At 38.2% G+C, this 27,885-nt stretch overlaps 1 protein-coding gene across 5 annotated transcripts in view; it reads right to left on the reverse strand.

Annotated features, from left to right (window-relative positions):
* Window positions 1–27,885, reverse strand: part of TTLL7 (tubulin tyrosine ligase like 7) — a 158,985-nt gene that overhangs the window by 83,228 nt on the left and 47,872 nt on the right. For all 5 annotated transcript variants that reach the window (XM_062193417.1, XM_062193414.1, XM_062193416.1 and 2 more), the window contains 7 exons: window positions 22,621–22,818; window positions 22,294–22,425; window positions 20,343–20,464; window positions 19,411–19,478; window positions 14,984–15,142; window positions 9,328–9,544; window positions 2,955–3,119 (listed from right to left, as the gene is read on the reverse strand). In XM_062193417.1, the coding sequence (XP_062049401.1) occupies window positions 2,955–3,119; window positions 9,328–9,544; window positions 14,984–15,142; window positions 19,411–19,478; window positions 20,343–20,464; window positions 22,294–22,425; window positions 22,621–22,645 (888 nt within the window). In that variant the 5' untranslated portion in view covers window positions 22,646–22,818. The remainder of the gene's footprint in view (window positions 1–2,954; window positions 3,120–9,327; window positions 9,545–14,983; window positions 15,143–19,410; window positions 19,479–20,342; window positions 20,465–22,293; window positions 22,426–22,620; window positions 22,819–27,885) is intronic.

Genomic DNA, 27,885 nt, shown 5'->3' on the forward strand with positions numbered 1-27,885 from the left:
AAAGGCAAAAAAAAAAAAAAGTCATCTCTTAAATCCTTGGGGATGCTACTGAATCCACTTGAACAAATAGAGGTGAAACTTTACTGGTAAGTACCTGATTAGAGGAGCCGATGTGGAGGCAGGGAATACTAATAGTCTTAGAACCTATATTACAAATACATGTTTTTGCTACATAGAAGACAACACACTTTTAAACTATAAAGGTGGGATTCTAAATAGATGGGAAAATCAGGAATAATATAACCAAACAAAATCCCACTGTTTTTAAGGATTTCCAACATGGTGTCATTGTTCTGAAGTATGATTTTGTAGATCTGTACCTTAAGGACCCAAAAACGGCTTCAGATGGGATAATCCACTGAGTGCTTACACTCATTTTTAATCTCCATGGTCTGATTTCTTATAGATTTCCTATTCAATCTTGACAAGCACAAAAGCACAGCTTTGTTCTTTGTAGAGAGTACTGATAAACATTAGTGTCCATAAATAGGTGGTTACTTTTTAGAGTGAAATTAACCTCAGTGAAATTAACCTCATAGAAGAAGTCATTGGGAAAATGTCCTAAGCTGAATTAATGGAAGTTGTAAACTAAGCAATTAAGATAAAAATTCACTACATAATTGCCTTTTCTAGTTCCTTTTTTATATATTATCCCATTGGTTTATCTTAATTTGATATATTAAGTATACCAGTTCTCAATGAAGAAAGCAAATTTTCATAATTATTCAAATGCAGAGAGATAATTATAATAAAATCATTTGGGAAGGTTAAAAATGATTGATTATAACCAACTGGTAATTGATTATTAATTTGCATTCTAAGAAGGATGTTAAACTTACTATTTACAGACAAAACCATGCAGTGTGCCAAGACTTAACAGGCCCACATTGGCCATGTTGGAGTCATTTCTGTACATTACTCATTAGTCTCTAATAGAAAAGTTAATTTCCAAACCCTCTTATTAATATGAGTCTTGCTAGTATACCTTCTCTTAATTCAATTGCATGAGGAAAGTACCACTTAAAAATCCTGCAAATACAGTAAATGATGCTCATTTTTTTCTCTCTGATTCTCTCTGTACCTTCCTCACCAACACAGCGTAAGATGTTCCCCCTTTCTACAAAGTCTCCTCAAAGAATCAAACTCATCTGGAAGCTAAAAATTTGATCATCAAAAATAGAATATCAAAGAATCTATAAAGCTTTCTTTGTCTTATTGAGCCATTCATCCAATGACTCATTCATTAAACCATCCAGGTATCAAGTGTGATCTTCCATCAATGAAGTGCTGTCCAAAAATAATAAAGTTCACCATTTTGATGCTTCTGGAACACTCTGACAGTAAACTGTAATCATTACAGTTTTTGGAGTTTCCCCAAAATTGGTCTGATAGGATAAATAGATAAACAATTGCAGCATTTTTATAATCATATTTCTTATTTAGATTGACAAAGGCTATCTTCTCACATCTGTTTCCTTTTTTTCTTGGTACCGTTATCATTTAGTTTCATTCACTGCATGGCTTTGTTATCAACTACATCATAAATGTACTTTTTCAGCCATCCAACTAATCTTTCCCCCTGAGATAGTATTCCAAATTCAACTTACCTAAGTGAGAACTTACCCTCAAAGCTTCATGGACTTAGAGCCCGCAGTTCCGGTACCGGCATCTCCAGGAAGCTCCTCCTCCTACCTCATCCATTCTAAGCCACTCTTGGTGATTGCCCTCCGCATCTCCCACAGACCCACAGTCCCAAATGCAAGGCTCTCTTGTGCTTGCTCCCTTGTATTTATATTATCACCTCTTTTCCCATCAGAATGTAAGTTTTTTGAAGACTGGAATTATGTCTTATAAGTCTTCAAATCATCAAATGAGCAGGAATTTTTTCCTTTTTCATCAAAATAAAGCTCTATATCCTCTTATAATAAATTGTTTCTTCCTCTATTTCAGCTTATGCCACACCAATTCTCCCTACATTTTCTCCTTAAAATTTAAGGAAGGATCTACAAAAACTTCTTCCTCATCTTGGAGATTTAGTTAACCCCAATGTTCACCTTGTTGTCACCTCTAACTATGGTTCAACTCAGGACAGTTTGTTTCCCTTACAATATTTACAAAGGGCTTTCCAAATACCCTCTTTACCTACTCCTGGCCTTTACTATAGCCTACCCCATTTTCAGATTTATTTTCTAAATACATAGTTTGGATTATATCACTCTCCTCCATCAACAACTGAGTGAACCCCTACTGCCCACCAAGCTAAGCTTTTGTTTTCAGATCTAAAGTTCTCAGCCTTAAGTCCTCACAAATCTGCCACATATGTGACAACCTGCATCATTTATCACAATTCATTTATCATAACACCTCTCTGCCTCTACTGAAGCTTTTGCCTCTGGCTAAAATTACTTCTCTCCCCCATCCCAAGCAGTAAAACTTCTAATGACCAAAAGCTATTACAGGTTATTTTCTTTCATGCAAATGTCCTTTATTTGCCCAATCTAATGTAATTTGTTGTTTATTTATCCTTTATTTGCCTGATCTAATGTAACTTGTTATTTATTTTAAATGCTTGACTATATGGGGCTGGCAATGTGGCGAGACAGATAAAGCCACCTCCGGGCTTTGTCACAGCTACTCCGGTTCTGATCCAGTTCCCTGCTAATAGCCTGGGAAAAGCAGAAAAAGATGGCCCAAGTATTTGGGCCTCTGCACTTACATGGGAGACATGAATGAAACTCCAGGCTCCTGGTTTCTGTCCGGCCCAGTCCTGGCCATTATGGCCACCTAAGGAGTGAACCAGTGAATGGAAGATCTCTCCTTCTCTGTCTCTCCCTCTCTCTAACTCTGGATTTTAAATAAATAAATAAATAAACTTTTTAAAAAATAATTCTTGGTGGTATATTAAATTAATGCTGAGAAAAGATAATCATAATTGTGGAATGATATAATCTTACTGAAATGTCACTCCAAAACTTAGCAACGTCGTGTTGATTTGCTTGTAGGAATTCTGTAAACCATTTGATGGAACGTTTGCTGCCTTTGTTTTCGGTTTCATCCCGTTCAAAATGCTCATTATGCTTGTTCACGGAGTAGTTTGTCAGATGCATGTATAACTGGGTCTGTGACAAGTAGGATTCAAAGCTGTTAGCAGCTATGTGATTCCAGAGCCACGAGATTTCACAGAAAACGAGCCATTCAAAGATTAAAGACAATTTTAAAGTTTAAGCTACACAGACTGATAATATGACAGTTATTTAGGTAATTTTCAAATCGAATGGAATGGCATATTTCCCTTAAAGAATTCAGAATATAATAATCTACAGATTTGCTTTCTATACCAAACACGTCAAAAAAAAAAATCAAATGAGTAAGAATATAGAGGATAAGTAAATTCGAAAGTGAAACTCTGCATTGCTAAGAGAGAAAAGCGCACTGAGTTTGTCTTAGTTAATCTGTCTAATACTTTTGGCCTTTAGAGCTTTCATCCAAATCCGTTTTGGAAAAGGAATTGTTGGAAAGAGCATTCTATGTCTTTTCAAAGAAAAATGAAACATGAGAGCTCAAGTGAGCTGTATACAGCAAGAGGCGGGACTAGAAAACACAGCCTCTGCACTCCCACCCTGCCTGGAAGGTGCTCTGTTGTTGTTATGAGTGAGACAGAGGGCACTTGGACCAGCCGACAGAATGCACCACAGGATGCTGAACAGATGCCTAGACGACCTGCGAGATTAACAGTGGATATTGCTCCATGTTGGACCTCTTATGTTTTAGTCTCTTTATATTCCTGTGTTTCTTGATACTACTGTCCTTAAATAAAATTGAAAAGGAATCCAAATTTTTAAAACTTCTCATCATAATTGTCACAGAATAAACATATAAGGCCTAGCTAGCATAAACATTCATCAGATCTAGCTTTAATTCATATCCTCCTCATGATCCTGTTCACAAACATTTCTTTAGACAGTAATGGTGCCTCACAATGAATGAACTTCATTCACATGATTATTATTTTGATTTCTTAAAACCAACTACATTCATGTCATTTTTTCATTTTCAATATAGTTCCTTAGGTCTAGATATTGAAATCTTTGAAGGAAATAGCAGAAATGATAATTGGAGTTACATGTTGATTATTAACCCATGTGACTACCACTAATGAACAATTTTTTTTTTTTCATTCCTTAAACACTTTTGAAGGAAAACCTACCATATGCAGGAATTTGTGCTGGACCCTGTGGATACAAAGATAAATAAGGCAGACACAGTCTCCATCTTCATAAAACTTAGACAATGCTTTAAATTAAGTGACACTTAAAACAAAGAGCATAAACATTATGCTTGCTTAATTTTAAGAAAAAAGATATTAATGAAGCTATAACATTTCCTACTTTCAAAATACAAATATTTGATTTAAAATAGGGTAGGAAAATAATAAGTTCTCAGTTCCTGAGACACGGGATCCCATTTCAGGGCTGGTTTGTGTCCCAGCTGCTCCACTTCTGATCCAGCTTCCGGTTAATGTGCCTGGGAAAAGCAGTGGAAGATGGCCCAACTGTTTGGGCCCCTGCCACCTACATGGGAGACAGATGAAGCTCCTGACTCCTGGCTTCAGCCTGGTCCATCCCTGGTTGTCGTAGTCATTTGGTGAGTGAACCAGTGAGGGAAGATCTCTGCCTGTCTCTCTCTTTCTATAACTCTTTCAAATGAATAAAGAAATATTAGAAAAAGAATCTCCAGGCCGGCGCCGTGGCTCAACAGGCTAATCCTCCACCTTGCGGCGCCAGCACACGGGTTCTAGTCCCAGTCGGGGCGCCAGATTCTATCCCGGTTGCCCCTCTTCCAGGCCAGCTCTCTGCTATGGCCCGGGAAGGCAGTGGAGGATGGCTCAAGTCCTTGGGCTTTGCACCCGCATGGGAGACCAGGAGAAGCACCTGGCTCCTGGCTTCGGATCAGTGCGGTGCGCTGGCCACAGTGGCCATTGGAGGGTGAACCAACGGCAAAAAGGAAGACCTTTCTCTCTGTCTCTCTCTCTCTCACTATCCACTCTGCCTGTCCAAAAAAAAAAAAAAAAAAAAAGAAAAGAAAAAAGAAAAAGAATCTCCATTTGGAAAGCATTTCTTTAAACTAATACTTGAAATGAAGAAGTACTAGCTATTCTGAAAAAGTAAGGAATCGGACTGCATTTTTCTTAAAACATTCTTTTTGTAAGTAGAGCTGGAAATTCCACAGTTTCATATCTAACTTAACACAAACCCCTTTTATCTGAACAGTTCACTGCCAGTGGGTCATTTGCTGGAAGCAGCGTGAAGGCAATAAGGAACCACATAGCAACCTGCAATGTATGAAAATGATATACACCCAACTCTGTTTTTCAACATATAAGTTACATATAATGAATTTATATATACAAAACTTTTCTAGGATTGGCCAATCATTCTACTGGTAGCAAAAATAATGTTTATTTTAATGTCTGAAATTTTCTTTCTTATAATCTCCTTATTGAGGACAATCCAAGAAGTTTATGGAAAAACAGAATTAAAACATAAATTGAGGTTTTTTGGTGCAATCTTTGAAATCTTTAAATATTTTTTCATAATATTCATTTTCATGAACTTTTTGAAAACAAATGCATGTATTTCATTTTTTAACAATAATAAATTTATCTTTTAATTGCATTTTTCCACAAATTTCTAGAAATACCTTTGTATATAATTTGTGAATATTTAGTTCACGTAGAAATACACAGCTCAGGGGCCAGCGCTGTGGCGCACTAGGTTAATCCTCCACCTGCGGCACCGGCATCCTATATGGGCGCCGGTACTAGTCCTGGCTGCTCCTCTTCCAATCCAGCTCTCTGCTGTGGCCCGGGAGTGCAGTGGAGGATGGCCCAAGTGCTTGGGCCCTGCACCCACATGGGAGACCAGGATAAGCACCTGGCTCCTGGCTTCGAATCAGCACAGCGCTGGCCATAGCGGCCATTTGGGGAGTGAACCAACGGAAGGAAGACCTTTCTCTCTGTCTCTGCCTCTCACTGTCTGTAACTCTACCTGTCAAATAAATTTTAAAAATCTTTAAAAAAAGAAAAGAAAAAGAAATATGCAGCTCATTACCAAATCTATGGTCACGTGGCCAGTGCTGTGGTGCAGCCGGTTAATACCCTGGCCTGAAGCACCAGCATCCCATATAGGCGCTGGTTCTAGTCCCGGCTGCTCCATTTCCCATCCAGCTCTCTGTTATGGCCTGGGAAAGCAGTAGAAGATGGCCCAAGTCCTTGGGCCCCTGCACCCGTGTGGGAGTCCCAGAAGAAGCTCCTGGCTCCTGGCTTCAGATCAGCGCAGCTCCGGCCATTGTGGCTATCTGGGGAGTGAACCAGCAGATTGAAGACCTCTCTCTCTCTCTCTCTCTCTCTCTCTCTCTCTCTCTCTCTCCCCCTCTCTCTGTAACTCTTTCAAATAAATAAAATAAATCTTTTTTTTAAAAAAAGTCACTATTTTAAAAACTGGAAATAATAGGGCAAAATGTTGTTGTGTACCATCTAAAAACAATCAACGAGAACATTTTTATTTATTTCTTTTCAATCTTCTTTCTTAAACTTACCTTTCATAAAACTGTTGTCTCACTTTACATAAAATTTTATTTTTTCCTGTCTCCATCTGGGAATTCAATCATCAAATTAAAGAGACATAGGAGAGATTTTGCCATTTTTATAGAATATGCTTTTTCTATTCATGTTGAAACCAAAGCCAGAAGTTCGTGTGATAATTCAAGAGCACTTGACAAAGTAGAACCTAGAGGACACATTTTCTTCCTCCCAATCTCTCATTATGACTTTCTAAACCAGTGTACTTCAACAAATTACAAACATAATTTAGAGATCAGAATGAAGCACTTTACCACCTAAAAGGGCTCCTCTAGATCTGACCCTTCTTAATACTACCAATCACAACTGCCTTGAATATACATAATCCATTCTTACCCAATTCAATTATTTTAACTATAATCTGTTAGCTGACAAGTCCCAAATTATGCCCATAGTTCAGATCTCTCTTCCAAACTTCAAACTTATTCTCTATATCCAAATACCTGCAGAACATGGATCCATCTGGAGGGCACACAGGCATTTAAACCAAACATGTCAGCTTTCCACAAAGCCTTTAATAGCTTCTGAATTCCTGTCTCACAGAGAATAATAGTCCACACCACAAATCTGAGCTTTATCCTGGATTTCTCCACAAATCTAGCCTGTCACCACTTTATAGCAATTTCATCCATATTATCTTAAATATTTCAGAGGTTCATGTTCTTATTCATCATCTAACCTAAATTCTATTTAATTCCATGTCTAATACTTTCTTCTGTTACATGTGGTCAGTTTCACATATGCCTTGCTCTGGTGTTTTGTACCTATCTCCACCTTCCCCTCACATTGCCCACCACGTACACAGGTGAGCTTTTAAAAACATAAACCACATTCCTCTGTTCAGGAACTTTCAGGGCTTCCTTCCACCTTAGGTTACATTTTCAAACCCCTAATGTGGCCTGCAAAGCCTTGCACAACCTGACTCCCAGGACGCTCCAGACTCACCTCTCAACAGCCACCGCTTCTCAGGCTACACGGGGGCCAAATTGAATGTGTCTGCTTTCCCAGGAATTCCATGTCTCTGCCTCCTACAGGGCCATCTGCCTAGAGCTCCCCCAACCTGGCTACCTAATCCCCATTCAGATTCCAGTCCACACGGGAACTCCTTCTCTACCCCTTGTTTCCAGCTGGGTTAAGCGCCCCAGTTTTGCAGGGCCATGGCACCTTCAGTTTCTCAGACCGTCACACTTACCATTAGGTATTATATTTGCTTATTTTACTTCCTGTCTCCCCACTAGACTTCCATGAGGTCAACCACTGTATCTGTCTTGGTCACTATTTTTCCAAAACCAGCACAATGCCTAGAACATAGTAGAGTTTAACTTGGTGACTGGTTATATCCATGCCTTATGAAATGTTTCTTTTAACTTTCTTTCCTATAAGCTTGACGGTTCCCTGCTTCTTCCATTGCCAAGTATATAACATTTTTCAGTTTATTGAAAATATCAACATTTATGATCCAGTCAGTATTTAATATTGAAAATACAATCATTCTTAATGGAGTTAGTTGTGTGTAGAATATTGAGGGAAAAACAGTCACCAGGCCTTTGACAATTAGAAACAATAATTAAGTATAATTTTACTATAATTAGTAGATCTAAAAGTAGGATTAAATGTTGATTAAATTTCCAAGTACCGATGACAAACATAACTTGACTTTCATAAACTACAAGTTATATTTTGTGATTTTTGTGAGGTTGGTTATGATTTTCATGAATACACTATGGCTTCACAAAGAAACTATTAATAGAAAAAGTGCTATAAAAATCTCCATATAATAGATTTAAAAATGTATACTGAAATGGCTTATTGAAGTCTCAACTTCACATTTCTCAATTTAAATTTTACAAATTTACTTCTATTTCAACAAAAATGAATAGCTCTACTTTCTAGCAACTTTTGCTTTTTCTGTTTCATGTACTTTCTCCTACATTCAGCAGGTTCAAAGCCACTTTTATACAAAGCCTGCTCCAATGCTACACCCTTCATGGGGAGGAGGTGAACACAAACTCTCCCTTCAACCCATAACCATGTATCCATGTATCTCTGTGGAATATTACTTTGATTTATATTACAGCCATTTCTATCTAGGGCCACTGCATACAAATGTGTGCCCTGAAACTCAGGCTGGCTCAAAGTACTTGTACTTAAATGGTACTTTTTCCTAACTAGCCTGTCTAGAGAAAACACATTCTTTTCTAATTTTCACAAGACTGCTTGTAAGTTAGAAGCAGTCTTGCTTAAGCATGATTCTTCAAGATCTTAAAATCCTGAGAAGGGGTACATTGATCCACACATTCTTTATACATATAATGTGTGTTTTAAAAAGTACAGGCTGGGGTAGGTGTTTGAATTAGCAGTTAACATGTTGGTTAGGATGCCTACATCCCACATCAAAGAGCCTGGGTTCTGTCCTGGCCCCTACTCTGACTTCAGCTTCCTACTAATGCAGACCTCGTGGTTCCTGCCATCTATGTTGAGATCAGAATTGACTTCCCCAGTCCTGGCTTCAATGAGCCTTTGGACAGGGAACCAGCAGATGGCAGTATACATTCTCTCTCTCTCTCTCTCTCTCTCTCTCACACATTCTCTCTCTCTCTCTCTCTCTCTTTGCCACTGAAAAAAACAAGTAATTTTAAGTACATGTTTAAAAAAATGAAAACATCAATTCTAACTGTATCACTTACCAAATTGGACTCATTAGGTGGGATATACTTCTCTGTCCCCATGCGTACAAGCCCATCATGGTAGAGAAATATTTTTAATGGATCACATGATGTTATCAGAATATATATCCGTAAATCAAACTTGTAACCTTCCATTAGGAAAGGCTTTTCAATATATTCTTGCACAATCAAATGATCCTGAGATGGAAGTTTGTCACCATTTCTTATTAAAGATATCCTAAGTTAAAAGAAAAAAAATAAAAATAATAATTTGATAAGAGGGAGAAATGTTTTTAAAGCTTGAGACATATTCACATGGAAAATAGTGGGGTAGAGCGCCAAGAGTCTGTGCCTCCACAGAATAGTTAAAACAACTGTCAGAATGGGGTGGTGTTTGGTCTACCAGTTAAAACATCAAGTGACGGCCGGCGCCGCGGCTCAGTAGGCTAATCCTCCGCCTTGCGGCGCCGGCACACCAGGTTCTAGTCCCGGTCGGGGCACCGATCCTGTCCCGGTTGCCCCTCTTCCAGGCCAGCTCTCTGCTGTGGCCAGGGAGTGCAGTGGAGGATGGCCCAAGTCCTTGGGCCCTGCACCCCATGGGAGACCAGGAGAAGCACCTGGCTCCTGCCATCGGAACAGCGCGGTGCACCGGCCGCAGCGCGCCTACCGCGGCGGCCATTGGAGGGTGAACCAACGGCAAAAAGGAAGACCTTTCTCTGTCTCTCTCTCTCTCTCACAGTCCACTCTGCCTGTCAAAAATAAAAATAAATAAATAAATAAATAAATAAACATCAAGTGAGACATCCACATCTTTTATCAAAATGTCTGGGTCCAAGTCCTAGTTCTGGCTCCCCATTCCACCTTCCCACCAATACAAATTCTGGGAGACAACAGGTGATGGCTCAAGCAGTTAGTTCCAGGCAACCCATATGGGACACCTAAACTGAGTGACTCCCTTCTAGCTTCGGTCCAGCCCAGTACTGACCAGTGATGGACACTTGGGTAATGAAGCAGCTGATGAGACCTGTGTGTGTGTGTGTGTGTGTTGTGTGTCTCTGAGTCTCTCTCAAATAAAAAGAAATATATATTTTTTCAATTGTCAGAATCAATTTTTGGAACCCCAGAAACTAAAAGCTGGCATCAACCAAAAAGTCTTAATCAAAAAAGACAGCTAAATCTGTGTAAAACAGTTTTATGGCATTTTACTTGTTGTAGTCCTGTTACCTACTACCAATTCAGCAGTGGCACTGAAATCAGCCCACATTCTTAGCACAAACAGGTACTGGTCCTTGAAGGGGAAAAATGAACCTTATTCTGGTGGTGGTTTGTTTTGACCTGTCTGGGACTCCCTGGAAAATCCCAAAGTGTTTCCTTTTATCTAGCCTAACTCAGAACTCCACCAGTGCTGAGGCAACTAGTTTGAGGTAAAATTGTTAAAAACATTTAAAAGTAAATGTATTAGTCCCTGCTTTCTAGGACAACAATTAACAGCTGGGAAAATCTTAGATTAACTGTAGATATTAGGAGGAAAGGCTAGGAAATTAAAATCAAGGAACTTCGAAAACCTCAGACATAGTTGGGGGAATCTAAAAGGTCACTTGTGTGCCCGATGCAGGGTGCATACTCAGAACTGACCCAAGAAGACCCTAAGCTCTCTGGTCAACCATCAGATTGCACAAGCAGGAAGTAAGAGGTAAGGTAGTGTTGTAAGCAGCCTGCACAATACACACAACTCCTCTGTGAAGACTGTGAGATATTTTTGGTCACAATTTATTTTATTCCAATTATTTAAGGGAATCTCGACCCAATTACCAGCTAACCATGAAAGAACAGCAACTTCAATGGCCATACATAGCAAAGAATACAGAATTTATAAAATCAGTTGAGAGGTAACTAAACGAAAAGTACTACAATCAACAATAACAAACTGTGGCAGGGGTGTGGAGCAGAAGTCTGGGTTCCAAAATTGCTACATCACAATACTCACATATCCACATTTCAACAAACAATCGTGAGGCATATGAAAGAAAAATAAAGTATAACAAACATATAGGGAAAGCATCAATTAATAGAAACTGTCCTTGAGGAAGCCTAGATTTGAGTCTCACCAGGATAATCAACTGTTTAAAATCTTTTCAAAGAGGAAAAGGGAAGGAAAAAAAAAGAAACTATGCACAAAGAACTGAGTGAAACAAAACAGACCCTGAATAGCTAAAGCAATCTTAAACAACAAAAACAAAGTTGGAGGCATCACTATACTAGATTTCAAGACATACTACAGGGAAGTTATAATCAAAAAATCCTGGTCCTGAAAAAAAAAAAAAAAAGACTGTTGACCAGTGGAACAGAATAGAAACAGAAATCAACCAACTAATCTTTAACAAAGGAGCTAAAATCAATCCCTGAAGCAAGAACACTCACTTCAACAAGATATGCTGGAAAAACTATATCTCAGCATGCAGAGGTATGAAACAAGACCCCTACATTACACCTTACACAAAAATCCACTCAATATGGATCAGGGACCTAAATCTCAATGTCATCAAATTACTAGAGAACATTGGGGAAACTCTGCAAGACATTGGCATAGGCAAAGATTTCTTGGGAAAGAAACCAGAAGCACAGGCAATTAATGACAAAATTGACAAATGGGATTACATCAAGCTGAGAAGCTTCTGCACTGCAAAAGAAGCACTCCGCAAGAGGCAACCGACAGAATTGGGGGGAACACTTGCAAACTATGCAACTGATAAAGGATTAATCTCCAGAATCTATAAAGAGGTCAAGATCAAAAACAACAAAACAAACAATCCAGTTAAAAATTGGACAAAGGACTTGAACAGGCATTTTTCAAGAGAGGAAATTCAACTGGCCAGCAGGCACTGGAAAAAATGCTCAGGATCACTAGCCATCAAGGAAATGCAAATCAAAACCACAGTGAAGTGAGGTTTTCACCTCACCCCAGCTAGAATGGGATACCAGCATTGCGGGCAGTGGCTTTACCTGCTATGCCACAGGCACAGCCTCTGTAACTCTTTCAATAAATAACTCTTTTTAAAAAATGTACAGTAAAAAAATGACAGAATTTTAAACGTATAGAAGAAAATACAACAAAACAGTATAGTAATGGAGGAATTAAAGAATAAAAGCTATATGAACATACATAAAACAAATTATAAAATGGCAGAAGTAAGCCAATCCTTTTTCTTTCAGAAATTACACTAAGTATAAATACCACTAGATTAACTCTCCAACAAAAGGCAGGGCTTTCCATAATGGAAAAATAAAACAAAAATGATTGGGGCAGGCATTTGTTCTAGCAGTCAAGGTATCAGTTAAGATGTCCACATCTCACACTGGAGTACCTGGGCCCTGCTCCATCTACTGGCCTATGAGAACCCTGGGAGGAAGCAGTCATTGGTTTCCTGCCACCCACTGTGGGAGACCTGAATAGAGTTCATGGATCCCAGCTTCTGCCCTGCCCCAGCCACAGCTGTTGTAGGCATTTGAGGAATGAACCAGCAGATGGTAGCAACCCTCCCTGCAGCTGTGTGTGTGTGTGTGTGTGTCTGCTCTGGGAATAAATAAAATTTTAGTGGTCCAATGATATGTAGTGTATATGAAAGTCCCTACAGAATCAGACTCAAATAGGTAAAATTAAAGGGATTGAAGTTATTGCAAGTAAATAGTAACCTAGAGTTGGCTGTACTAGTGCCAGACAAAACAGACTAAAAATTATGACAAAGATATCATATGTAATGACAAAAAGCCAGTGCAAAGGAATATAAATATATATGCACCCAACAACATAAACATATAAAGCCAAAATGGACAGAATTGAAGGGAGAAATAATTGAACAATAATAGTTTTAATGTTCAGTACTATGTAAAACAATTAGATAAAGGTTTAGCTAGGAAATAGATATACTCAACAGAAGAGAGAAGTAACATTTACCTAGGTACTATTGTATTACATGAACAAAATCCAGCAACACAGAATACCATTTCAATTATCTGCTTTCCCAACTACTTTTTAAAATGTTGTCATTAAAATAAATTAGAAGATTGTTACTTACAATATTTTAATACCAAATGTAAATACACTTAGTTACTAAATTTTTAACACTAAAATTGAGGAAAAAATGTGAAATTCAATTGTCCCCTATCCACAAATTTTCCTCTTATATTAATATACAAGGAGCCATTTTAACCTTAAGCAACTGATACAAGATTTCCACTAACACCAGTGACTATTTATTTTAAAATTACCAGATTACATTTAAAAAATAATGTATGGGGGTAGGCATTGATGCAGCACTTAAGATGTCCACGTTCCATATTGAAGTGCCAAGGTTTGAGTTCTAGATTTGCATTTGGGAGGTAGCAGGTGATGGCTCAAGTTTTTGAGTCCCTGCCATCCATGCAGGAGACCCAGACTGAGTTTCAAGCTTCTGGCTGAACCCTAGCTGTTGCAGGTATTTGGGGAGTGAACCAATGGGTGGAAGATTCTGTGTCTGTATCTCTACCTTTCAAATAAATACAAATAAATAAAATTTTAAATATTAGAATGGCATATGATTGAATTAAGCTATGATTAAAAGTGAAAAGGAAACTATAAGTAATAATTTACCTAATAACTACATTTCCAAATAGTTTTTACCATAATATTCTAAATCAAAAGCTTAAAATTACTCAAGTGTATTTTCTGAAAAGCAGTCTTTTTCTTTGAAAAAGTACACTGCAGAAGCCAGCACCGTGGCTTAACAGGCTAATCCTCCGCCTTGCGGCGTCGGCACACCGGGTTCTAGTCCCGGTCGGGGCACCAATCCTGTCCCGGTTGCCCCTCTTCCAGGCCAGCTCTCTGCTGTGGCCAGGGAGTGCAGTGGAGGATGGCCCAAGTCCTTGGGCCCTGCACCCCATGGGAAACCAGGATAAGCACCTGGCTCCTGCCATCGGAACAGCGCGGTGCGCCGTCCGCAGCGCGCCTACCGCGGCAGCCATTGGAGAGTGAACCAATGGCAAAAAGGAAGACCTTTCTATCTGTCTCCCTCTACTGTCCACTCTGCCTGTCAAAAAAAAAAAAAGTACACTGCAGAAACTAAAGTAAGCAAAGGAAAGAATATGGGTTGCATACTCTATTCTCAGCTAGTTCTTGGCACTTCAACTTTAAATATGTGCTACTCATCTTTAATCCAATTACCATGGCTACCTAAAGAGAAAACTTATCTAGAAAGCAAGGAAGAAATATATTTTGCATCATGACTTCTAACAACGGAAAGAGTAAATTTCTTTTCACTTTTCAAAGTCAGCTTAGCTCACAGTAGCAACTGATTTTACACTTAAGCTTATTTAAAAAAAAATCAGTAAACAACTGTTTTTATCTATTTTGTTATCTCCTATTGAAGGCTTGCAACCTATTAAAGTCTTGTCTCCTATTAAACTCTTGCAACCTACTGATTTCATTTTCACCTTTTTAACTTCAATTACTTACTGAAGCCTATGGTAGAGGTAAAAAGAATGAGTCCTACTAAGTGTTTACTTACAGAAAAGTAATAGTTAGATAGCTGTTTTATTATTTTTTTCATATTGATGCACAGCCATGGGTAATTACACACATTTATTTTTTTCCTCCAAATTTTCAAATTTTTTTATATATTGCAGGTAAAAACAAACCTACCCATGACCCATTGCACCATTAGCTGGTTTTACTATAAAAGTTTTCTGCTTCCGTTTTTTCTTCAATTCTTTCACATAGTTCTGGAACTGAGTATATTCAGCAGGGAAGATCCATGTTCGGGGAACAAATGTATAATCCAGAGGCCGAGACTTGATCATTCTGTAAATTTGAGACAACATAAAAAATAATTTCTATTGAAATTTTTGCAAATTTTCTTTTCTCATGCTAGTGATATTTACCTCAGAGATTTATATTCCCTCCATTCCTTCAGTTATACATTCACTTATTGATTCCCTCAGTGACACCAACAATGGGCTAGACACTATTCTAGACCTGGCATACATCACTGGAAAACATAGACAGGAACCTCTGCCCTAAACTGCATCAAACATTTATTTGAGCAAGCATGATGTGCCAGGCATTGGGGATATCAAGATAAATTAGTATGGTCTCCACCCCTCAAGGAATTTATTGATAGGCTGTTAATTACAAAGAATGTAATAGGTATACTAATGGGCTTATAAGGCATGATAGAATATAGAAGGAGTCATTAACTCCGCCTCAGGGATGAGGGTAGAGAGTAGGGAATAGTCTAAGGCCAACAGCCATTTACTTTGCTTCTTTAAGGGTGATTTTGAGTCTTCCGCTCACCCAAAGGAAGCAGTTTTTGATTGCCTTTAATGCCACTGTTTAATTTTAGAGTTTACATTTCTGAGAAAACCACACTGAAAGCCTCTGACTCAGAGGTTTGTTTATCTGAACCACCTCTGAGTGTGCTTTTTATAGCCACAATATATCCCCCAATTTTTTTTGGATTAGCTGCAAATTAGGTTGCCTATTTGAAATACAATGTAGGGATAATACTGGGTATAAAACATTGACTTTTGATTAATCAAAAAATGTTAACTATTTTGTACTTATCAATTCAAAGAAAAAATGAGAAAGATTTTTAAATATTATTTATTAAAAATGTTTGAAAAAAAAAACTTTTTTTCTAAATGTATGTAAGTCTTTTATAGATGGGAAAGTATTATCCCCAAATGAAGTAGTAAAAACCAAAATGGATCCACAGTATATAGTTTGCATAGAATTCTAAGTCCAGAGCATGAATACATCAACCACTTGGCTTTCACAACTGATTATTATAATTTAAGAGCTCTTTTAAGAGAATCCTGTAAGAAAGTTACATTACCAACTCCATCTGAAATAATTATCACCTCCATCTGAAAATCCAGATTAAGCCAATAAATTAAATCTCAGTACAAAATAGGCTAATCTGGACTAGTTTTAAAATTATATACCCCCTCAAAAAGAAAAAAAAAAAACTTGAGGAAGCATGCTAACAGTCCATGCTTTTGTTTCCAACACCTTTAAATGTATGTATAATATATTTAACAATGACATGAAATTAGATCAAGTTATAGCTTTAATTAGAAAAACATGTCAAAAACTATCTGTGGTATATATGAGTTATACCATTCTTCCACATTCATACTGGGAAAAAATCTACGCATAATTATTGAAATGAAATACCTTATTCTGTTCAGATAATCTAGTTCAAAAGAGACATGCAGTTTTATTTAGGAATTTGCAGATTTGGGATAACCTCTGCTCTTGGCTCTGTCTGGAGTTTACTAAATAATATTAAGTAAGTAAATTAGTTACATTTATTTTTATATTACAAAGTCCTAACTTTTTATCTAATAGAAAATAATTTTTCTTAAGGGGAAATTCAGGGACTCCATAAGATGAGAATTGTTTATCTACATTTTTAAATTTTATCCCTCTTATCTCGTCCAACAATACGGAATCCTATTTTCCACAAAGCAGCCAGAATGGTCTTTTCAAAATGCACATCTGGCCGTATTAACACTGCCCTCAGTCTCCTCCACCCCCAGCTCCCCTGTGGTATGTAAGATAAAAGCTATAATTCTGAGCATCACCCTCCAGCTAATCTCTCCCCTGCTCCCCATCCATCCATCTGCACTGCAGCTGCACTTGACACCATTCAGAATCTTTACTATCTATGCTTTCTTCCACCACGTAACCTTGTGCTCATGCTAGCCTTGCTGCTTCGATGGTTCTGGTTTAGTTTCTGCATCACTGCATCAGGGGAACTCCCCCAGAGCTCCCTATCTAGACCAACTTTCTTTATGACTCGCCCATGTAGAACTATGTGCCTCTGCTTCACAGCACACATCACAGTTGCAGGTGGATGTTGTAAGAACCCCAAGTCTGCTTTTGATAAACTCATGTTCCCAGGGCCCAGCACTGGTAAACAGTAATACTTGCCTTAATAAAATGTTTGTTACATGACAAATGAAACACAGGCTCAAAACTTTACAGAAGTAACTCCCTTTCCTCTCAGTCCATTCTTCTTGTAGTCAATTGTTAATAAAACATAATACCAACATAATATCATAAACCAGAATCCTAGGAGTCATATTGGACATGTTTGACCTCCCTATCTTTAATTCTTCCAGCATAGCGGTATTCAATGGCTATGCTTCAGACATATTCTCCTTTCCCATTTTTCCTAACACAGTTTTGGTTTATTAGATGCTCGTCATTTCTTAACCTCACAGGGCATTCTCCCTATAGTTCTGTCTTCATCAACTGCCACCATGGTTTTCTGGTTTTCTAAAACACTATTTCCCTGCTAAAACTCATTTAGTAACTTCCCATTTCTCTCAGGACAAAAATAACTTGTTGACTAAAGAGATTAATGAATGAAGGCTGAAATAAATTTTATCAACATGGCATACAAAGATTGGCCTTTGCATATACCTCCAGAATCATCTGAAGTTGAGCCTCCTAACATCCTGTACAACCAAAGAAAATGCTTAAAGATCCCCGAAACACTCCATACATTCAAGACTCCGTACATTTCCCTCTACTGTTGTCTCTGCCTAGTCTCCTCACCCTCTTTTCCAAGAGTAAGCTCTTGTACACTTTTCAGTATCCATTTTGTACTTTAACTCTCACTGCAAAAAAAAATGATCTCCTCAACCAGGTTGGTCTCTACTGTACACTGACCCCACCTCTAATGGGGCATCATCAAATGGTCCTGTGCAACTTAACATTCCTCCCTTACTACAATGGGAGATACAAGCAAAAACTAGTTCTTATTTATCCCATTGACATAAAAATTTGCAGTCTCTAGGGCACAGAATAGACATAGAAAAATATTTGTTTTATGAGTAGATGCATAATTATTAACTTTTGCATAGAAATAGTACTATTGTTTTTTTATCTTTTTTTGAGATTTAAAAAGCAAGATTTATTAGAGTCAAAGACCTCCAGCCAGAGTGGCATGCAGGGGGGCTTCCAAGAGAGGAAAAAACCCGAAGTGGTCCATGGCACAAATACAACTTTATTAAACTAACTAGAGTCCCGATATTTTTTAAGTCTCTTTCTTAAGCTAAACTATAACTTTCTTAAAAACAAAAACACGAGGGGCCTGCACTGTGGTGTAGTGGGCTAAGCCTCAACCTGCAGTGCTGGCATCCCATATGGCCGCCAGCTGTTTCTCTTCCGATCCAGCTCTCTGCTGTGGCCTGGGAAAGCAGTGGAAGATGGCCCAGATGCTTGGACCCTTGTACCCAAAAGGGAGACCCAGAAGAAGCTCCTGGCCCCCAGCTCCAGCCATTGCAGCCATTTGGGGACTGAACTAGCCAATGGAAGGTCTTTCTCTCAGTCTCCCCATCTTTCTGTAACTCTACTTCTCAAATAAATTTTAAAAAAAATTCTTAAAAAAAAACACTAATGAACAAAAATATAAACTTAATAACAATTTTGCAGTTCTTTCAGTAAAACACTTGATTATCTATTAATTGTCTCCCATGGAAGTAAATAACTGCTCTAAACATTCTAAACATTGATCTCAGAGATAAACCTATGTGCCCATATGTCCCTGGGTAAGCACACACACGTGTGTCTAGTTGTATGTGTGTATATGCATGCACCTAACACAGTGCCTGGCGTATACTAGACATTCAATAACCAACATAAGTACACACAAGGAACACACATATAATGCAAAAAAAAAAAAGTTCCTGCAAGGTTTAACCAAAAATAAACTAGTTTCTGCTGAATACCACATAAGGACAACTTCTTATGTTTAAAAGAAAAACTTGTGCTACTCAGAGAAGGCAAGTTGCAGTAAAAAGAGTCCTGGGATTCTGACTCAGCTCTACTAGTAACTTGATATTTCAAGATAACCTCTTCTCAGACCCTTAGTTCTCTCCTCTGCAAACTAAAAGACTAGAACCAGGAAACTTTTAAGAAACTTCTAGCTCTAAAATTCTCTCTTCCATCTAACCATCTAAGTAACATCTCAAATCAATGTAACCTTGTGAAAGATGGCACTATAATATCCACAGCATAAATTTTAAACGTCATCTCTATTACAAGAAAATGAAGATTACTTGGTCATATTTCTTGCTAAGAAATCCTTCCTACAGATCTCCCCCATTCCTGGAAAATGGTTGATCCTCTGGAAAATAAAAAAGGTAAATATTAATATTTCATTAATTTAATGAATATATTCACTTACGCTATAATACAGTTAGGTCCATCTTCTGAGTTTTATGTTTCAGCAGCATGGCAATTAGTAATGTAAAATATTTAAAATTAAATGATTTACATTGAATTTGTATAATTAAAGAATCTGTGTGAATCAGAGAATAAAATTGCAAAATTTTAAAGAAATTTTTAAAAAGTATATTTAGTTGGTAAAGTTACAATTTTCTGTGTTGAGTCGGTAGTAATTCAATCCAAATTATTTTTGATATTCTATATTGACCATATAAATACTGTTAGGCAGTATAGAAAAAAAATCAGTGAAAATGGAGACAGATTTTGCTCCTTATGGATAATTTTTGTATTGCCCTCTAAATTAATAGATAACGACTACACAAAATGTCAATGGTCCAAAATTCCTTGTTTTTGTTTTTTTTTTAGTTTGATGTCCATTTTCTTCTGAATATGTTTGATACATTCTAGAAATAAAAGAATGAAGCCAGATAACAACATATAGCTGACATTACCAAATATTTCCACATCCTGATCTCCCTATGCAATCTATTCCACATCACACATCTGTAAGTGCAATGCAAAGCAGCATCTTAGGAAGAAGTTTCTCCTGTGTGTTCTTCCTTAAAGACTGAAAGAGGTTCAAAGTTACATTTGAAAAGGATGTAGCCTTCAAACTAAGAGTCAATGCAATTGGATAGCAACAAAACAGGCAATTGAGTCAGAACCGAAACGTATCAGTCAACATATTAACAACTCCTCTAAAGGAAATTATGATGAAAATATTTTTCATCACGCCCATAAATGGTCATGATTAATTTCCCACCTGATAATTCTGCAGCTCTGCAATCTTCTCCTGCTGAACAGCAGAGTCACACCATATAAGGTTACTCGTTTCATCTTCATCTGGAGTTTTCATAAATCCCATTTCATCTATTACTAAACGAACTGCAAACAGTGAAGCCAGAATTAAAATACTTCTGAAACATATTCAGTGTGAAACATCTCTCCTAAATATATTTATATTATATATATACACACACATATATATATAAAGTTCACATCATTTAATTTACAAAACATCCAATGGTTATAATATAATCTTATAACAGTTATTTTTCCCTTGAGACAAATTATACTCAGTAGAACTGAGAATTGTTTTTAGGTTACTCCCAAAATCCTTAGCTTCAATCTTCTCAGATTTAACAGGTACACAAAACTGCCAGAGGGTTTAGTGATTGTTTTTTGCACAGTGAGAACACACACAAAGCTGAGACAACACCTCTATTCAGGAAAAGGTTCTTTTATGACTTCTTTGTGATGATGAGCTAAGTTAAAAAAAAAAAAAAAAAAAAAAGCAGCAAAGGTAAAAATAGCTCCTGGTCATCAGATCTAAGCTATACTTTCTATCTCTGTAGTTGGAATTATTTTTAGCACCCAAAACCAAGTCATTTATGTTTGTCCAGGATATGAAATAACAAGGCAGAATGCACAGGAGAGATTTGAGCATTGGTCTTCCTGTCCACCCAACCTTCTAATCTTACTGAGAAAGTTTATGTTCAGAGGAAAGTGTAGTACAAACGATCTACATGTTCACAACACACTCACATTTTCACAGTTAACAAATTGATTTTTTTCTTCCAATGAATTTCAAGTTTTGGGGTTTCAACAGAATAAAATAAGCCAAATACTTAGGTTAGTTTTGGGATTCCAACAGAATTCTGAGTCTTACCACAATGATATAGCAGTGCTCTGTCTTAAAATGTTTTCTTTTTACTAGCACCCTACATATGAGGATAAGGAGAAATGCTATCATTTGTGTGGACAACTTAGATCAAGTACAGAACTGATAACCATACACGTAGAAGCCCTCGATTATTGTTGGTGGAGGAAAGAAAGCACCTTTTATTCAACAGTGTCTGGAAAGCAGGCATAAAAAAAAGGGACTGAGACAGGGTGCGGTTGGGAGCCCGGAGAGGATTGTGTGTGGAATTTACTGTTTCATTGAGAGACTCGGTGGTATCCGGGGTTGTAAGGAGTCCCCACTGAGAATGTACAAACCAAACAGTCGGGAAAGGGCCGTTCTCTCATCTGCTGCAGACTGGCATGTACCCTCGGCATCCCGAGAGCTCAGCAGCTGCCATGCTACCCAGAGCTCACAGAGAGGGCGAGAGCAGTGGCAGCACGGCCCTTCAGCTGCCTCCCAAGAGGTAAATCAGAATAGCAGCTCAGGAGCAGCCCTGGGTTCTATGATGCACATTATCCAGGGCCTCTCAGAAATAACTGGGAAGAGCTTGATGAGATAAATGGAACTCCCGGCAGTTATGGAGGAAGGGAGTAAAAGGAGCCACTTGCACTGAGGTATCTGTGCTTATGCAAACAGGTGAGGCTGGAAACATCCAGGGTTTACAAGAACAGTGGAAAAGATTACATTGAATATGTAAGGTCGGCTCCAGACAAATTCCTTTTACTATGTGAGTCAAAGCTCAGACAGATGACAATGTTGGACTTCAAAGAAAAATACAGTGTCAGGTATTTAACCTTTTTTTCTCTCAACTAAATAATTTAATCACATGTTTGTTGAAACTGAAATTTTGGAAAGCGATTGGCATCTTTTGAAGCATAGCACCTTCCACAGCACATAAAAGGAATCCCTCTAATATGGCAAAATCTATAGAAGGCTTTAAAAGGTAGTTCTCTGAAATGCTACATTGTTTTCAACACCAGACCAGCTTTCCCCACAATTACAAAAGTCCCGGGCTTCCCAGGAGACCTACCAATTTCAAACTTTGTCCCAGCAACATTTGCTGTGATGATCCCCTTCTTTTTCTTCTTTCCGACTTTCCTTTTCATTGTGCTTTGATAAGGTAATTCTGTATTCAGATCCAGGGGAGAGGACCCCTGAATAACTTTAAAAGAAATGTAAAACAACCAAACATCACTGAAATAACAAAAAATCAGGGAACACAAATGCCCCCCTCCAAAACAAAGTAAAATCATACTTTAGAAGTTCTATCTAGGTTGTTAACACTTTTTTTTTTTTAAAGTTAGCAGTGCTGATCTAGAACACATTCATATTTCGTAACATGGCTACATTTGCTTACCTCCATCTTGAGGCAGCGATGGCATGACTGCCTATCCAATTAGCAAGCAGTGTGTGCCGCTGTACTAGGCTCTCAGGAAAGCAAAGTCCCACATTAGCCTAAGTAGGATGTGGCCCCAAACCACTGAAAGTTCTTATCATATTATCTTGGTGGAATCCTCAGATTTCAAGACACTGAAGTTATGGGATAAGAAGGTACCTGTAGGGATTGTGAAAACAAAGTCATTTAGAAAACAACAATCATGGAATTTTTTGGATATATCCCAACACTATTATTTTTAAAAGCCAAAAAACAAAAAAGCTAAATATGTTACCTCAATGATATCTTTTAATCAATTTATCAAACTTTTTAACTATTAAGTGATGGTTCCTTGTCCTGAAAGAGCATTTAGTCTTGGGGAGACAGTTTTATTAAGTCATGCATCGTATTTACATTTACACTGAGCTCAGAAAGGACAACATGGTGCCTGTCTTTACAGGGAAAGTGACAGAGTGAAGATTAAACTGAGGACCCTTCTGATGTCAGACACCCCTCCCCCAGACACCTTTCAAGGCAGTCCCTGAAACAGAGCAGCAGCACTGCTTTAAATATGAGACCGTGAATGGAGTGCCAAGGTCGGATCTCGTGTCCAGAGAATGCACACAAGCGATTCCTTTTTAATGGGTAGAGGGAAGGTCTCCATAAAGTAGGCCACACTTGACTTGGGCCATTAAAAAAAAAATGAGAACAACTTTGAAGGGCAGAAAATGGGAAGATTCATAAGCACAACAATCTTGCTTGGACATACAGAGGAGTACAATAAATGTGTATTTATGAATGAACTAATTTGCTTTGGCTACATCTCATCACGGTCTGTATTATACTTTGCTTATATTTTTCACTGTACAAGTATGTATGGACCTAGGCATTTATACTCTGAATATCTTACACTGTCCAGTCCACACTATCAACTTTGTAATTTCCCATTCATATTATAAGAATCTTTCAGTTCTTGTAAAATGTCTCTAGACACAATAAAAATTATAAAGCTCATTATGATAAACAAAGGTATGATATCAACACTGTTTCCAGGGGGTTATCAGAAGGTATATCAGAAATTCAGCTACATAAATTATGACTCCTATTCATCCTCAATAGTCATTATTATTAATAAAATCCATTATTAAAGAAATCTTAGAGCTTTATTTGATCTCAGGTACCATTTTTACTAGAGTAATTTTTTCATAAAATTCAGTATTAAAACCGAGAAATACTGGGGCCAGGGCCGGTGCTGTGGCCTAGTAGGTAAAGCCACTGTCTATAGTGCTGGCATCCCATATGGATGATAGTTCAACACCTGGCTGCTCCACTTCTGATTCAGCTCTCTGTGATGGCTTGGGAAAGCAGTAGAAAATGGCCCAAATGCTTGGGTCCCTGCACCCATGTGGGAGACCTGGAAGAAGCTCCTGGCTTTACATCGGCCCAGCTCCAGCCATTGCAGCCATTTGGGGAATGAATCAGTGGATGGAAGACTTTTCTCTCTCTGCTTCTGCGTGTGCCTCTCTGTAACTCTGCCTTTCACACTTGATCTTAGCCAAAAGGCCGAGAAGCGATTCTGCCTTTCAAATAAATAAATCTTTAAAAAAAAAGATGAGAAATATGATTTATTATAGTCCAACTGTGGACATGCACTGTAATAAGCATTTGAAATAGTTTATCTCATGAACAAACCTTGAAATTAGGTATCCTCTCAGCCCATGTTCCAAATATGGAAACTGAGGATAGATAAGTTAAATAAAATCAAGGACCCACAGCCTAGAAATATAAAACCTAGACTCTCTCCATTCATTGAATTTCACTGTTTTCAGCCACCTTGTTAATAAGATATACAGACATTCAAGAAGTTTTCCATTCTGTCACAGTACAGACTATACCTTATGGTGGTGTTTTGGGAATTCACTAAACTTCAAACAGTGAAATTACAGTAAACATTTTTAAATGGATTATAATTCCCAATTCCAATCTGGAAATAGACTAGACCGCTTTTGAGAATAGTAGCAGATTGAATTCCATTCGATTTCCTTCTGGAGGGCCTCTGATACCTCAGGGAGGCAACCACTTGTGTTTATAAATTCTCGTCCAACATCTTGTTACTGGAGTAAACAAAGGTCCCTTTTACAGTAACAGTACATTGAAAGTAGGTGACAAAGTCAACAAGAGCTTGAAAACAATGTTTGCCTTAGTCTACTAGGCCCTAATTACAGATTTGTTCATTTCTGAATTAAATGATGAGGCAAACAACTTTAATCTATATATTTTCATCCCTCTCCTCATGCACAGGAGAATTTATAGAGCCCGTAGAATTAATCTATACACATATATGTTTTACTGAATGGTTTGGTAAAAGTACTTTAACAAACTCAAAGACTTCATTCTACTATCCCAATCCTAATTATTTCATTTTATGCTAAGCAAGAGATTTTTAGATTTATCATGTCACTCAGTTGAGCCATAGTTACCTGCTTTCCAAAAACAGAAATCATGTTCCAGGTGCCTTTAAGAATACTTTAAGCCAGTGTTTTCTCTACCTTGTCTTCAAAGTAGAATCATTTGAGGAGTTCTTGAAAATCCTGGTGCCCAGGCTGCATCCCAACACAAGGTGGGCCCCAGCCACTAGCATTTTTAAAGCTAAGCTCTCCAAATGATTCAAGTATACTTGCCAAGGTTGAGAACCTTTATTGTAAGCACATAAGGGTACTGAAGCTATAATAAATAGTTAATTATAACATACACATTTAAAATGATATGAAAAAGATAAAACTAACAAAAAAACTCTCGCAACAATTTCGAAAAAAAAAAAAAAAAAAAAAGACAAGACTCAGCATTGTGGACCAGGGGGCTTGCATTGCCACCATCCCATCTTGGAGTGCTGGCTCAATTTCCAACTGCTCTGCTTCAGATACAAGTCCCTGCTAATGAGCCTGGGAAGGCAGCAGGTGATGGCCCAAGTATTTGGGCCCCTGACACCCACATGGGAGAACCTGATGGAATTTCAGGCTCCTGGCTTCAGCCTGGCACAGCCCCTGCCACTGCAGCCATTGGGGAGTGAACCAGCAGATGGAAGATCTTCCTGTCTCTCTCCCTCTCTGTCACTCTACCTTTCAAATAAATAATCAAATCTTAATTTTAAAAGGGATAAATAGATAAAATTAATCTGTGAAAATCCTTATGTCTAGTTCAACTAAACAGAGAAAAAGGAATTAGGATATCAGCTGAAACTGATCTCTAAGAAACAAAGAATTCATTTTCAGAAATATTTCAGAAATTTCCCAAAATTTCAAATAACTTGTAGTTCTGGAAATAGACCTTCCAAGTGGTAATACATACACAAGATTGAAAAAGAGTCAAATAATTAAATACATTTTGTGCCACAGTGCACTTTCTTCTCAATTATTACTGCTAAACTTACCACAACCACTTACAATCCAGTTAAAATTTGGCATTTTTCCCTTAAAGCTTCCTCTGACCACGACTGAAGAAATTCATTTCTCCCCCATATGGCCTATTATAGAGACCTCTATTTAAAACTGATCATAGGCCGGCGCCGTGGCTCACTAGGCTAATCCTCCACCTTGCGGTGCCGGCACACCGGGTTCTAGTCCCGGTCGGGGCACCGGATTCTGTCCCGGTTGCCCCTCTTCCAGGCCAGCTCTCTGCTGTGGCCAGGGAGTGCAGTGGAGGATGGCCCAAGTGCTTGGGTCCTGCACCCCATGGGAGACCAGGATAAGTCCCTGGCTCCTGCCATTGGATCAGTGCGGTGCGCCGGCCGCAGCGCACCAACCGCGGCGGCCATTGGAGGGTGAACCAACAGCAAAAGGAAGACCTTTCTCTCTGTCTCTCTCTCTCACTGTCCACTCTGCCTGTCAAAAAAAAAAAAAAAAAAAAAAAAACTGATCATAACCACAGTCATTCCAAGAAGATAAGCTTTTTGAAGAAGGTGGTTTTTATCTGTTTTTATTCTTCCATTCCCAGAGCCTGGAATTGTACCTGGCTCAATATTCAATATGCATTTGTTAATGTGTACCGTGGCTTAAACATTTATGTCTTCAAATTTCATATTTCCACTCAAGCCCCAGTGCAACAGTATTAAGAAGCAAAGCAAGTCCTTTAACAGGTGATTAGTCATGAGGCCTCCACTCTCATGAATGGGATTAAGGTACTAATAAAAGAGGCTTCAAAACAGCACTCAGCCTTTGATGCCTTCCATCCCTTCCAGCACTGAGGACATACAGTGTTTCCCTTTCAGAGGAAGCAGCAGCAAGACACTTGGAAATGAATAGAGAAAGCAGTGCTCACCATACACTGAACTTGCTGGTGTACTGACTTTGAACTTCTCAGAACTATGAGAAATAAGCTTCTATTATTTATCAATTACCTAATCAGTGGTATTTTTTATTGCAACTAAGATAATGAGTAATAAATCAATTCACTGATGAGGTCTGGGTCTAGGAGAGATTGTCATGGAGCCCTAGAGGTAAAGCAAATCACATATAATTTACAATGTATCACTTTCACATTTTATGTGAAAAAAAAAGTATATAAATGTGTACAAATTATATTGTCACTTGGGTAAGCCAACAGGAGAACATATGAGATAAATGCACACGGCGGTGGTGGCCTACTGTGGTTCCAAGACAGGGCTAAGGGAAACTTACTTATATTCACACCTTATAGTACCATACATATGTATTACTTATTCACAAAATCAACACATAAGTGACAAAAGATTCTGTCAACATTAATATGTTGCTTCCAAAACCCATCAAATTTTATATTTGAGTCCGGCCTTGGAGTATCATAGCTTCTGGCATCTATCTCACTCCCTACCCTAACTCCATACTTTGCATCCTATTATATGGCATTTCAGTTCTCAAAACCCATCCGAAACAACCTTTATTAGGGGCAGGCATATGGCCCAGCAGTTAAGTCACCACTGATACCAAACATCCCATATTGGAATGCCTGATTTGAGTCCTGGCTCCATAACTTCTGATCAAGCTTTCTGCTTATTCACATCCTGTATGCAGATGATGTCTAAGTACGGTCCCTGCCACCTCTATGGGATACCTGGAATTGAGTTCTAGGTTCTTGGTTTCAGCCTAGCCCAGCACTAGCTATAGTAGGCATCTGGGAAGTAAACCACTGGATGGGAAGACATTCATTCATTCATTCATTCTCTCCCTCTCTCTCTCTTCCTTTTCTCTGCCTTACAAATAAAATGAAAGC

This window comes from Lepus europaeus, chromosome 5, assembly GCF_033115175.1.
Source record: "Lepus europaeus isolate LE1 chromosome 5, mLepTim1.pri, whole genome shotgun sequence".
Taxonomy (NCBI): Eukaryota; Metazoa; Chordata; class Mammalia; order Lagomorpha; family Leporidae; genus Lepus; species Lepus europaeus.